At 40.4% G+C, this 15,051-nt stretch overlaps 1 protein-coding gene across 1 annotated transcript in view; it reads left to right on the top strand.

The window, feature by feature from the left end:
• Positions 1–15,051, top strand: part of LEPR (leptin receptor) — a 54,518-nt gene that overhangs the window by 12,427 nt on the left and 27,040 nt on the right. Inside the window, exons 5-6 of the mRNA XM_088153322.1 lie at positions 4,541–4,686; positions 9,264–9,408. Coding sequence (XP_088009448.1) covers positions 4,541–4,686; positions 9,264–9,408 — 291 coding nt within the window. The remainder of the gene's footprint in view (positions 1–4,540; positions 4,687–9,263; positions 9,409–15,051) is intronic.

Genomic DNA, 15,051 nt, shown 5'->3' with positions numbered 1-15,051 from the left:
ACTTGCCAAGTTCTGTCAGAGTAAGCCAAAATTATCCTTGAGACTCCATTGTAATCAAAACATCCTTGGTTTGCAGGTCTAGATGTACACTATGGCTGAATTAAACTTACTCTAAAAAATAGATTCTCTGAAAAATATGAACTAATGGGAAAGGTAGCACAGAATGTAATGTTTGTATTACAATCTTTTTTATATCCCAACATGCTTTAATTGGATATTGAAGTGAAACAGTCATTCTGTTTAGTGATACTAGTCTTGAATGAATTCCCTAAAATGTTGAATTAATATTATTAGTTCTAAATCCAGCATTCAGTGAACATTGTGATTTATAAGTCGGTATTAACTCATGATTATCCTGACAGACTTAATATAAGAAAATGTTAATTATATAAATTCTTAGTATATTATCAAGAAAATTATGTTAGAGAAAGAATATATCATTTTCATAATCCTCTTTGTAGCCAGCTGAGTGAAATTTAAGAAAGAAATGTTTACCAATTCTTTTGCAGCCCACACTCTTAATGCTGTTCTAGAGTTTCCTATCTCCCCCAAAATCATTAATTTAGGGGGGAAATGTGAATCCCTCCTTCAGTCAGGGCATGCCTGGATTCAACCTGAAATTATTTTCTAAATTAGGAATATGTTCACATAATGATCTGTCATGGTTACTGGAAGTATAGATTATACAGGCTTTTAATTACATTAAAGCATACGAAAGGGCTTCCATTTGTAGCTCAGGTGGTTTTTTTTTTTTTTTTAAATGTGTGATTATGCCAATATAGAGTCAAACAATACACTGGGACACCTGTATTTAAGGACTAAACTGCATAGAGAAGAAAACGGGGAGAGGAAATACTCAACTCCTAAATAGCACAGAAACTATCCCTCAATTAATTTTCATAGGTTCCCATTGTTCCAGTTGGTTTGTGATGGCTCATTTCATTTCTGAAGTTGGACTTCAACTGAGGAGAAGAGCACTAGGAGGGAGGTGCAGGAAGCCCTGATATGCAACTGAGGGATAGTGCTTAGTTTCTTATAGATGCCTCTTTGCTAATAGAACTGGATCCCATTCCTCACTTTACATATAATTGGATAATTTAAGCACATGAGATTTGATTGATTGATTGATTGATTATGTGCCATCAAGTTGGTGTTGATTCTCAGCAACCATATGGATAGGTTTTCTCCATGATGATCTGTCCCTAACCTGGTCCTTCAAGTTTTCCAATTATGTACCCATCACCATGGTAATTGAGTCCATTCACGTTGCTGTTGGTTCTCTTTCCTTCTTCCTTTCCCAGCATTGCAGCCTTCTCCAAAGAGCTAGATCTTTGCATAAAGTGTCTGAAATATGAGCTTGGACATTTGTGCTTCGAGTGAGAACTCTAGGTTGATTTGTTCAATGATCCATTTATTTGTTTTCTTGGCTGTCCATGATATTCTCAGGAACTTTATCGATTGAATATGGCAGTAGTAGGATTCTACAGCTTTACTGTTACCTGTTCATACAAAAACCAAGTTGGCAACAATGCTTCTACCATGAAATCCAGAAGTTTTATATGGGGGCATGTTAATCAAATTGGGTAAAAACTAACAACCATTATGTTGAAGAAAACTATTGTTTGCAGATTTTCTCTTGCATGTTAATTTCTTACCTGAAATCAGTGGGGTATAAAATGCTTAACTTTGGCTGGATTATGTTGACTTTGTGCCAATAAGCATGTATTGATCTGGATTTTCAGTATGAAAATGAAGATTTGACAAACCAAAGGTACAAGTCCATTCTAATAAACTGATATTCCTACTTTCATTGAAATGGTACCCTTAGTGGTACAGGTAGTCCTCATTTAGCAACTGCCTTGTTTAGTGATCATTCACAGTTACAACAGTGATGAAAAAGTTTGATAAAAATGATGAATAAGTTTGATAAAAAGTTAGAGCCAGTTTGGTCTAGTGGTTAAAGCACCAGGCTAGAAACCAGGAGACTATGAGTTCTAGTCCCACCTTAGGCGTGAAAGCTGGCTGGGTGACTTTGGGCCATTCCCTCTCTTTCAGCCCAACTCACTGCACAGGGTTGTTGTTGTGAGGAAAATAGGAGAAGGAGGAAGCAGTATTAGGCAACTTACCACCTTGAGTTATTTATAAAAATAAGAAAGGCGGGATTAAAAAAAAGTAAAAAAAAAAGTAACTTTGTGACCAGTCCTCATGCTTACGACTGTCGCAGGTCTGTAAAGCAAGGGAAAGCTGAAGTAAGATCATAACACTGTTGCGGTTTTACTTAGTGACTGCTTTGCTTAACAACTGAGTTGCCAGTCCCAATTGTGGTTGCTAAACAAGGACTACCTGTACTGGGACTACAGCTCCCAGAACTGCTTGCTATGAATTCTGGAAGTTGTAGTCTCAACATATCTTGATGGAGTAAAAATGGGGAAAGCTGATCTGGGTTCTAGTGAAAAAAAATCCTTTCAGGTTTTTAAACATCCAATTTCACTCTGTAATGCTTTATTCCAAGTATGAACAGCAAAAATAGAAAAAAATTTTTTTGAGAAGATGGGTTACATTTTAATAGCTGTATTATCACAACATTTGTTTCATAAAAATATAATTTGTTTTTTTTATTTTACTTCTATTTAATTAAATCAGAGTTTGATATAAACAGAGGATGGATGCACTTAATATTTTGTTACTTTCTGGCTGAATAAGTAGCTGCTTCTAAATTACCCATTTTCTGAACTGTTTTATGTTTTATTATTTTACTTATAACAACAAAAACATTTTGATGGACCACTTTTCTTTACTTTTTAGTAAATTAATATAAACCTTTTAGAATGAGTGTTTTATATTAGTTATAATATAGGTTAATGTTTTGGAAAGATGATGGAATTACAGGAATGACACAATGATTCTGTAATCATGTTACTCAGTAGTCAGATGTTTTAAAACATCTAGTTAGCAGAATTAAAATAGCATTTGGTAGAATTCAGTTGTTTCACATCAAATACATGCAAGGTCTGGATATACATATAGACTGAGATAGCTCTGTACACAAGTCAGCAATACTTTATTGTGGAATGGAATTATGAAAGTGGGTTTTCTGATGTTAAATTCCACTTTTAAACTTTCTTCTAAGGCACAGGGCTTGTAGTGGCAGTTAGTTGTTTTTAGAAAACAGGCACATTAAAGTGTGATTATTTATTTAATAAAAATGTAGCTTTGCCCTTATGCATACTTTCTGAAGCAGCACCCCCAGGAATATTCATAATACAATCAATATGTGCTGAATTGCTGAGATTGCAATCTTTTACGTATTCACAAGAATATTGGTCCAGTTGAAGTATTACTTTTTAGTAAAGTTATACATATGATCTAATATAAGCTCCATTTAATGCAAATATTGCTTTCATTTTTTTAGTCTTTAATCAGACTTGCTGGTTTATTGATGTATTTGTTAGGGTACATTATTTCACTTAATTTACAAATATCTTGAATAATTTATAAAATGATTAAATATTTTAATAATAACAGAATAATAATAATGCTTGAAATACATCAGTTGTAAGATTGTCATATTGTTTGAATTATATTTGTTGTGTGTGTTTACTTGTGAAACAGTGATTCTTTTATGTTAATATTTTATCTAATACAAATAGACCTAGAAATATAGGTATACATAAAATTGTGAAATGAATGCATTCAAGAATAGTGCTAAAAGTTGAATATCCAAATTAGTAGTGTAGAATGGTACAACATTTGCTGAAGATGATGATTCATATCAGATATATGTTATATGAATATAGTTTGTGGAAAATAAATGATATTGTTATAAGTCATAGGCCAACTGAAGGTACAAAGAGATGTGTTTAATGTGGCAACTCCTTAAACAGATTCAGCTAAATTCTATAATCGCTTATAAAATAATTTGTATATTGTTTGGTGCTTGATCTTAAGTATCTGGATTCAGATTTCAGTTTAGCCAGGTGGCAGTTTTAGAATTAGTATTAACATAAGGGAATATTGTTAAACTTTCCCAGCCCATGAAATAGCAAAACATAGTCATTCATTTGTACTGTTCATCTTTTAAAAAAGTGCCTTACTTTTGTTTCTTTTCCACTAAACCTATTAGCTGGTATTGGATATCTTCCTTCCAAGCCTGGATATACTAAATAATATGGGAATTTTAATTATTATTTTGCTTCTTTTGGATACTGAACAAGCTCCAGCCACAACTGCTTCAGACCACAACCACAGTTCAGCAAGGAATTTATGAATATGTTGAAATTGTTTTGTTGAACTGGAACATGAGGGAATAGGATACTCCTTCTTGCTTAAGGTGAAATTGGTTGAAAAACATGTTCCAGATATTAACTGAGTCATTTAAAAACATATCTATGTATGCGTACGCATGTGTGTGTGTGTACATACACACATGCACACACATACACAGAGATCAACATCAAACTAAAATGAAAATATTAGCAAGCTAAAATATTACCAGAAATCAGCATGCTTAAGGCATATTGTTTATTATAATATTTTACAGTAAAACCTGAGCCTCCATTACATCTGCAAGTCGAAATGACAGATACCGGACAGTTAAAAATCTCTTGGTCTCAGCCAGCGTCAAAATCAAATCTATTTCTGTATGAAGTGAAATGTTTTACAAACTCAACTAAAAGTTTCCAACAGGTGAGAAATTCCTTGTTCTGAACCTTTCATAAAATAGGTAAGAGACATTGTAAATCTTGATTTAAGATTAAACAGTCCTAAATATTTAATTTGTGAGAAACTGAAAAATTAATTACACAGTATAAATGACTACCAGTACATGTAGAATAATACAAAGTTTTCTTGTAACTATGAGTTTTCATGTGGGAACAGCAAGATGGAAGAATGAGGAAATACATGTTGTGAGATCACTACGCAAACCGTGTTTTAGATATTTGTACCCAATATGCCGATGTTTCCTTATGATTTCATTATAATGGTTTGTACTGGACACCTATGCAAGCAATCATAGTTTCTCACCACAATACATTCCCATTGAAATGATTAAAATCAACAGATATAACACTTAGAAATAAAAGGGATTTAATCATGCCTCATTTTCATTGGACTGTATCTAATTAGCTCATGATATAAGCACCGAAACATATTTCTAAAATGTGATTATAATCTACTCTCCCAGTTGCAGACAAACAAAAAACACCACTCTCTAAATGCACTTTGAACCTGTTTTAAGTTTGGCATGGAATTGTCTAGGAATCAAAATTTGTGTGCATGAGAAAGATTGAACAATCCTCTCCATTTTCATTTTATACTATTTAATGCAGTTTCTATGAATCAAACTGAAAGGTGACAGAGGTCATGGAGTTTATATATGTAACCTTTGCATATATATATATCTTATATATAAGATCCCTCGGTTTGGAGGAACAGTGGGGGCAGCGGGGGGTGCCGGAAGGCATCCCAATTGACTTTTGCTGCATGAGGGGCAAATTGGGGCTTCAAGATCCAGCCACCCCTACTCAATCCTGCCCAGTGCCAGTACAGAGCAGTGGGTCCCTCCATTGGGTGTTTGGGACTCCCTCCCGGTAGTGAGAGTCTGGGGGGGAGTCTAGGAGCGTATGGGGATGCAAGGCTCCACTTGCTGGGTGAGAGCCAGGAGGTGTGAGTGTGTGTATGGGATGCCCGCCCTGCCGGCTAGTGAGAGAGGTCGTGCAGGGGGGCAGAGGGTGATTGAGGTGTGTGGCCGGTGGGGGGTGGGTCTCTGCCTGCGCCGAGAGTGTGAGCTGGTGCGTGGGCGAGATCCCCCCTCTCCTGGGAGTGTTTGGTCTTGAATGTGGATGTCTGATGGGATGGAGGGATTTCTGCCCCAGATTGGGGTCTCCGAGGGCCTGGGATTGGAGGCACTTGGGCCTGGCACCCTCGGGGAGAATGGGGGGGGCACATTATCGAGGTGGTGATGGCGGGAGCAGGGGGGCAGGCCATCTTCGGGGAAGACGCCCCCGGTGTGTATTGCCAGTGGCGTGTTCCGGCCCTCCTTGCTCATGCCCAGGTCCTGGCCAGCAGGTTCACAGGGACCCTGGCCTTCGGCTGCTGCTGCTTAATGCCAGGTCAGTTAAAAACAAGGCCCCCATCATAGGTGACTTGATCACTGAGGAGGGGGCAGACCTGGCATGTATCACCGAGACCTGGCTGGGGCCTGGGGGGGGTGCCCCTCTCGGAAATGTGCCCAGCTGGGTTTACGGTGTGGCACCAGCCAAGATACCAGGGCAGGGGAGGAGGGGTGGCTGTTGTCATCCAAGAGCCTCTAGTGGCCTTCAGGGGCATTGCTCCACAAGTTTCTGGCTGTGAGACACTTTCTTAGGTTGGGTGCCCGCAAACAGTTGGGAGTGCTGCTACTGTACCAGCCTCCCTGCTGCGTGGCAGCCTCCCTGCCTGAGCTGCTGGAGGCCGTCTCGGGGCTGGCGGTGGAGTTCCCCAGGCTTATGGTTCTGGAGGACTCCAACCTGCCATCCCTGGGGCGATCCTCTGAGGCAGCTCGGGAGTTCATGGCTACCATGGCAGCCATGGGCCTGTCTCAAATTGTGCGGGACCCAACCCGAGATAGTGGCCACATGCCGGATTTAGTTTTCTTGTCTGAGCAATGGCAAAGTGACCTGAGGGGAGATGTACAGCTTTCCCCGTTGTCATGGTCAGATCACGCCCTGGTGACCCTGAGTTTCTCCTATGCCACCCCCCTCCGCAGGGAGGCAGGACCCATGCGACTGGTCCGCCCCCGGCGCCTGATGGATCCGTTAGGGTTTCAGAGGGAGCTGGGGGATATTCCTGTGGACCTGCTGCATGGTCCAGCGGAGGCCCTGGCTGCTGCCTGGAATAGAGAAGCGGCCGGGGCCTTGGACAGGATCGCGCCTTTGCGACCTCTCTTGCCACACCGGCCCCGACACTCCCCATGGTTTACGGAGGAGTTGAGGGTGCTGAAGAGGGTTAAGAGACGTCTAGAGCGCCGCTGGAGGAAGACACGGACTGAATCCGACCGAACACATGTTAGAGCCGCTATTAAGGCCTACATTGTGTCGATAAGGGCGGCGAAGCGCCAATACTTCTCCGCCCTTATTGCGTCTGCAGAGTGCCGCCCGGCGGTCCTGTTTGGCATCACCAAGTCCCTCCTGGGTAAGGGGGATGTGGTGGTGCATTTGCAGGGCCTCACGGAGGAATTTGCAGAGCACCTGCAGGATAAAATCGCTCAGATTCATTCCAAGTTGGACTCCGAGTGTGGTGCAGGGTCTGGGGAGATACCGGGGGATCGTTCTTGCCCAGTTAATTGGGAACGGTTTGATCCTGTTGTTCCTGAGGAAGTGGACAGGATCCTTCGGTCTGTGAGAGCCACCACTTGTCATCTGGACCCATGCCCCTCCTGGCTGGTGAAAGCAGCTCGGGAGGGGACATGTAGTTGGATCCAGGCGATGGTTAAGGCATCCTTGCAGGAGGGAGTGTTTCCGGCACCCTTTAAAGAGGCGTTGGTGCACCCCCTCCTCAAGAAGCCCTCCCTGGATCCTACTATACTGGACAATTTTTGTCCAGTCTCCCACCTCCCCTTCTTGGGGAAGGTGGTTGAGAAAGTGGTGGCTTCGCAGCTCCAAAGGGTCCTGGAGGAAACGGATTATCTGGACCCTTATCAGTCAGGTTTCAGGCCCAGCTATGGAACGGAAACGGCATTGGTTGCACTTATGGATGATCTCTGGCGGGAGCGGGATGGTGGTAGTGCAACCATCCTTGCTCTCCTTGATCTCTCAGCAGCGTTCGATACCGTCGACCACGGTATCCTATTGGGATGGCTCAGGGATATGGGGGTGGGTGGCACAGTTTTGGGCTGGTTCACCTCCTTTCTCCGGGGCCGATCCCAATCGGTGGTGATAGGGAGTGAGAGGTCCCATCCTCGGCCCCTCCTTTGTGGGGTGTCTCAGGGTTCGGTTCTCTCTCTGCTCCTTTTCAACATCTATATGAAGCTGCTGGGTGAGATCATCCGTCATCGTGGGATGAGGTATCATCAGTATGCTGATGATACTCAACTATACATCTCCATCCCTGGTGAGGTAAGTGATGCTGTTTCCGCCCTCTCGCGGTGCCTGGAGGCTGTGAGGGTCTGGATGGGGAACAACAGGCTCCAGCTGAACCCTGGCAAGACGGAGTGGCTGTGGGTTAATGGCTCTTCTGTATCCAGGATGTTGTCATCGTTGGTTCTGGATGGGGTAGCACTGCCCCAGACAGACCCAGTGCGTAACTTGGGGGTCCTCCTGGACTCACAACTCCTGCTCAAAGAGCAGGTGGCAGCCGTGGCCAGAAGGGCTTTTGCACAGCTTCGGGTTGTGCACAGTTACGCCCTTTCCTGGATCGGGATGCCTTGCGAACGGTCACTCATGCCCTCGTTATCTCCCAGATAGACTACTGCAACGCGCTCTACATGGGGCTACCCTTGAAGAATATCCGGAAGCTGCAGCTGGTCCAGAATGCGGCCGCGCGGGCGATTTTTGGGGCCCGAAGAAGGATCCATATAACACCTCTGCTCTGTGAGCTGCATTGGGTACCAGTTTGCTTCCGGGTCCAATTCAAGGTGTTGGTTATCACCTTTAAAGCCCTACATGGCACGGGGCCAGGCTACCTGAAGGACCGCCTCACCCCCACGATCTCTACCCGTCCCACCCGATCTCACAGAGAGGGCATGCTTCGGATCCCCGTGGTAAAAGAACTCCGATTAGCGGGGTCCAGAAGGCGGGCCTTCTCTGCTGTGGCCCCTGCCCTTTGGAACATCTTGCCCCTGGAGGTGAGACAGGCCCCCTCACTCCAGGCCTTTCGGAGGGACTTAAAGACATGGCTCTGCCATCTGGCCTGGGGCAGGGAGGGAAGAAATCAGAATTGGGGTTGGCTGGCCCCTTAGTGGTATGCTGTGGCCCCAGCAGCCTCTTGGATTTCTTAGCTTTTTTATTTTTTAATGTTTGGTTTTATAACTTTTAACTGTATTCATGTTTTTTAGTATGTTGTAAGCCTCCCAGAGTCCCCCATTGTGGGGAGATGGCCGGGGACAAATTAAATAAATAAATAAATAAATAAATAAATAAATAACATCAGGTGTTAAAACCAAGAAAAAACCCTCTTTTTCATTAGCTTCATTTTACGACTTCCTCTCTGATTTTATTTTTTCAAGTTAATTCAGTGAAAGAAGGGTATTATTATGATTATTTTTTTCAACAATAATTTAATAGGTGGCTGAAATTACCATGGAAACATCACTGACCGTAAATAATGAATTACTTGAATCTTCATATGTAGTTCAGGTTCGGTGCAAGAAGCGTCATGGATTAGGTCTTTGGAGTGATTGGAGCTCACCTTTTAACATGGATCTGCAAGGTATGTTCATGGTAAAAATTTGATTAGTGTAAGCATAGAGTATTAGAGTGTTTTATTTGGCACTTTGAAAAATATAAAGCCATTTATGTATGTGTCGGGTGTTACACAATTTGAAGCACTTATAATAAAAAACAAAGCAACTTTGAGTAGGTTCAAGTGGTGCTATAATACATGCAGTTTATGCATGGAATTACAGTTCCATGATACAGATAGTCCTCATTTAATGATCATTTGTTCAGCGACCGTTAGACATTACGATGGCACTGAAAAAATGGACTTATGACCTGTGCCTGAAATAACGACTGTGGCAGTGCCCCCGTGGTCACGTGATAAAAATTCAGGTGCTTGGCAGTCTGCCCACACTTACAACCCCAGGGGCACTTCAACTCCCCCACCCCATCCCTATCCCCCCCCCATCTCTGCCCTTTTGGCTGTCCTGCACCCTGCCTTGCAGGGTGGCAAGCAGCCCCAGAACCTTGCAGCTCTGCAGCTGCTTGCCACACCCTGGGAAGCCTCAGCAAGTGCCAGCAAGCATTCATTTGCCCAGTTACCTTCTCTCCCCAGCCCCACATGGCTCCCCAGTCCACCCCAGCAAGCAAGCCAGGAATCATTCCTTTGTTCCCCAGTAAGCATTCATTCGCCCAGCTGCCTTCTCTCCCAGTTCCCTGCACCAACCTTTCACCTTTTGTGCCCAGTGCCTCACTGTCTTTGGTCTCTCCTTTTTGTACCCAGCTTCTCTGGCAAACATTTCTTACACGTGACTAAAGCTGCGCCCCCTTCGGGAAAGTTTGTGAAGAGAGGGCAGCTTTAGCCACTTCGGAAGTGGGGAGGGGAGTGGAATGGCTTGGATTGGGGTGGGTGTTCAGCTAATGACTGGTAAAATTTGCTTAATGACGGCAAGGGAGTAGGGACTGCTGTTGCTAACCAAAGCAGTCATGTGATGTCTTGCTTAATGACCACATCACTTAGTACCTAAATTCTGGTCCCAATTCTGGTTATTAAGTGAGAACTACCTGTTTTTGAAATCAGAATATCTTTCTTGTAAGAATACTGTGAAATATGATTCAAATGAAATTTCAATTGGAGTTTTAATTTGGATAAATGGTGTGTGTATTCTAAATAATTACAATTTTTAAAATGGACTTGTATTTGTATAATTTTGATGATAGTAATAATGATAGTGATAATAATAATAAATGCAATTACACATTTTAAAAATAATTTTTATTAAAAGATTTTACAAGATTTAAAAAACTACAGATACATAGAAAAAGAAATAGAAAGATTATAAAAGGGTAAAAGACAAAGTGAAGAGTAACAAAAAAGAAAAAAAAAGATATTTAAAGAAGTGACTTCCAATCTTCTTTGCGGCAGTTACAAACATAGCAGTTACCATCTCCACCCTCCCATATTGCATATCATAGTTCCCTTCTTCCCATAAACAAACCTTTTTAATCAATGAATTCTGAAATCAGCACTTCATTTTTATCCATTTTCAGTAAAAGTCTGTAAAGGGTTTCCAGTCTTTCATAAAAGTCATTGTAGTTCCCTCCTTAATCAAACAAATCAGTTTAGCCATTTCTGCAAACTCAGTGATTATTCAATTCAAGTTGAAGACTAGTTCATTTCCTTTTACTGGGAATTTTTAAAGATTGTTCTTAATTTTGGGAAAGACGTAGGATATATAGAATTCTATCGAGTTTTTAATTTTTTTTGTCTTTTAATTTCCAGAGTAAAATCATATTAGTTTGAGGCATCAGAAACAAAAAGACTAATAAAACAAAAAAACTAATCAATTTACTACGGCATAAGTTTCCACAATTACATATATTTAGCACACTTAGCACAGTTGTTGCGAAGAATGAATAAATAAGTTTATTATAGATCACAGATCCACCAAGTATATCAGAAGCATTAAGTTAGAATAAAAATAAATTAAGAAAATGATTAAAAAGTAAAATACAATAATACAAGATAAGAATAATACAACATGCTAATGCTTTATGCACTATAACCAATATAATATAATCAATCCCTAATTAATTTGTCATTAGCAAAGCACAAGTTTTACAAGCTACAAATGCAAACTCAGGGACAATGTGTGTTGTTGTAGGGTCTTTGCTCCCAGAAAGAGTTTTCCATAAAATTCATTTGGTCATTCACAGAGTGGCCTAATGAGGGATGTTAGTAACTCCCTACAAATATTTCTGCAGAAGTTACAACAGAGTAACACAAGTAAAGTCACAGTAGTCTACAAATCATATATTTAGGGATGTGTTACGCTTTGGACCCAAAGCTGAAAAGGTGGCTGTGTGTGTGCAAGCCACACCTGTTAACACCGTTTTAAAGAAGCTGTGTCTTATCTTGGGCTTGCACAGTAGTTGTGTGATCTCTTACATATTTGAATTAAAGGACCAATACCTGCTCCAAAATATTGTTGTACCTGTCAGTGCCTCCTTGATGCAAGTAGGTATTTTCCGGAGACTGAGTTGTGTGCACACCCAAGACTGCTCAGAAACACCTTTTCAGCTTTGTGTCTGGAGTACAGCATGTGTCCACCCACAGTATAATAAATACATCTTTAAAGGGTCATAAGACTCTTGTTTTTCTATTAATGTTTAATGTAGTTCCTGTGCACACTTCCCTCCTATTTGTCCTTGTTAGGAAATCCTTTGTTAGGAAAGCAAATTACCTTTTATTACAGACCTGTTTGTCACATTTGGAGTTAGAGAACTAACAAATGTTTGCTTCAGGTACCATTCACCAATTCAAAACCCTATTCTTTTATATGGAAATTAAATATTTATGCATTTTCTGGATTCCATGCTGAAAGTTCAGTGAGAAGCTTAGGGAATCTGTATCCCAAATGAATGGTCTGATAACTGTGGTATCCACGTTTAGGGTCACAGTGTTAGAGCTCTTCAAATTGTGTTGTTTATTTTTTCATAAACACAGTATGATACACTTCTACTCATAGGATAGATTCTATGTTCACCCTGAATTATCAGAGGAGAGATTAAAATTCCTTTCATATGAACTTACAAATAATTTACAATAATTCTTTTCAGACCTTATAACAGGTTTTCTCCATTTAGAGAGACTAGGATTCTGGCAGAAATAGCTATGAAACTTCTCAGGAGCAATATTAGTTTGTTCTTTATTAGGTTTGGATAGTAATAACTATTTAGTTCTATATCTTAAATCTTTTTAATGCTTTTTCCTCTTCAATTTCAGTTGTAGCACCACTTGGAAATTAATTTAATAATTTGATTCTATATCACTTCTGTTTCTTGATTTTATAAAATTTAATGGTATTTGAATCTTCTTTGCATCTGGTAAGCTGAGTGCAATTTATGTATACATTCCCATCAAGCTGTTCCCTTTCATGGTAAGCATTACACAAAATGCAGAAAAGGAAAGGTAAGCAAAATGAATCTACAGTAAATCTACACCAACACCTTTCACTGTACTTTTCTATACTTTTCTATTCTTCCAATTAATGCATTACATTACATCCATCCACTAATTCATACATTGGCTTCCAATCATCAAACATCTTGTGAGGATCTCAATAACTTACCCATTCGCTCTTCTTCATATATTTTTTTCTGACTTAATTTTTCAGTGTTTCATCTTATATGGTCATTATCAGTATCTGCAAATCTTAAACTTTCTCCATCCATTTTCCCATCTTTTGTAAACATTCTATCAAGGTACACAAATTTACCTACTTGCTCTTAATGCGTGCCATTGAATAATATTTTGTAGTTCACTCAATATTCCCTGTCACATACAGCTATTGTAATCTCTGATACATTAATTTTCAAACCCATATGCTTTGTTGTATCATGCTATCTTATTTAACACTTGCAGCAAATCATTTGAGTTCTCAGCCAGCAGTATTTGCATACAAAGACACACATAAATTCATGCTCACAACCAACTTACATCTAATGTCATCACAAGCTTTTGTTATACATTCATAAATATTGAACAATCAAGATACTACATATCCTTTTCTTATTTGCTTGTCAATGTTGAACCATATAACAAGCATTTTATTCTCATGAATGCTTTACTTCTATATATAACTTCAGCAGTCAACCTCCCTATTTGTGCAAGTTCCCCAAAGTGGTCAACATTGACCCCCAAGGTTGATGGAACTATCTGTTGTTGTTGTTGTTATTATTCATAGTATTATTAGTTAAAGTAGTATTTATTAAACTGTTTCATATAATAAATGGTTGGGGGTCAATGAACAATTTGAAACTTCATGAAGGGGTCAATAAGCTGAAGAGTTTGGGGACCCCTGCTCTAAAGCAATAAACTTGCTTTCTCACATTTATACATTTCTCAGTTACCCGCTGAAGAGCAAAAATCTGAACTACACCCCCTGCTTAGTTGCACTGTAGTTCTCATATGTTACACATTATCACTTCTTTTAAACTTTCAGTCATAATTCTGCCAAGCATTTTCTCAGGCACATTTAAAAGACTAACTCTCCTGCAGTTTTTGTATTTATTCTTGTTATCTTTCCCTTTCTATAAGGAAACAATATCAGCATTCCTCCAATTATCAGGGACAGATGCAGTCTTCACAGACACTCTGTAATCATTTTCTCCTAAGTCATTTCACCACTTTTATTATTAATTCCATTTCTGTCCTCTCTGCTGGGGGTTTCTTGTTTAGCCTTTTCACCTACTTCCAAAACTATGTTTTATTTCCATCAAAATCTCCATCCCTTGTAAACTTAACCGTTCATCACTCTCTAGCTACATTTATGCAACCATTTTTTTTCTTTCCATGCATGTTACATAATTTTAATTTACTGCAGCAAGCATTCTCTTACAGCATTTTCTTATCTTTATCCTCTTATCATTCTGCCAAGCACCCCTTTTCCCATTAGCATAATTGCATAAATTTTTGTGGCACCTTGTAATGTAATTATTTTCACTTTGTTCAAGCACCTTTCACCCAATCTTTCTTACATCCACTTCCATCCATTCTGCTGAGAGATCAGTCTATGTTATAATACTTTTAATACAGGACTCATACATTCCCTTTGTGCACTTATGCTAGTTTTGTCCTGTTGCAGGTGAAGATCACACACAGAGATTAGGTTTCAGTAATTTTCTTGGTTAAATTGGAAATTTACAGGCAGAGGCAGTCAGCATGGGTGTGTGTGCAGTTGCATGCAGATAGTGCGCAAACATATGCAAGCCTGCCTGCAAAAAAGGCCAGGTCCAAACAGCAAGTAATAGCAGCATCAGGTCATGGTCCAAAATCCAAGGCATTCACAAGAAGATTGTCAGCCATTCCAAGGTGAGAGTAGCAGTATTCCAGGATGTAACAATTCTGAGGCACAAGCATGCAGGGTCCAAGTTGGACCAGTTGTTTCCAACAGGTTCGCTCACTAGCGGCTCCCCTTATATAGGGTGGGAACCAATTAAGGTTGTCAGTGCTTGTGCCTGGTGTGGAGGAATGCTGAATGCTCCATTCTCCAAAGTGACTGGCATGTCTGGAGACTGGGCGTGGCCCAGGATTGGAATCCTCTTCACCTAATTGTGGACGCAGCTGTTCCAGGTGAATGACAGCAGAATAAGCCTCAGTTGCTTGATTGGTTACCAATTCCTGAGGCTCACA

The sequence above is a fragment of the Python bivittatus genome, unplaced genomic scaffold (assembly GCF_059951505.1).
Source record: "Python bivittatus isolate LINGU-HERP-01145 unplaced genomic scaffold, Pbiv_v1 ctg000700_np1212, whole genome shotgun sequence".
Classification (NCBI taxonomy): Eukaryota; Metazoa; Chordata; class Lepidosauria; order Squamata; family Pythonidae; genus Python; species Python bivittatus.
The sequence above is the reverse complement of the archived record's forward strand: the minus strand, read 5'-3'. Positions and strand labels throughout refer to the sequence as shown.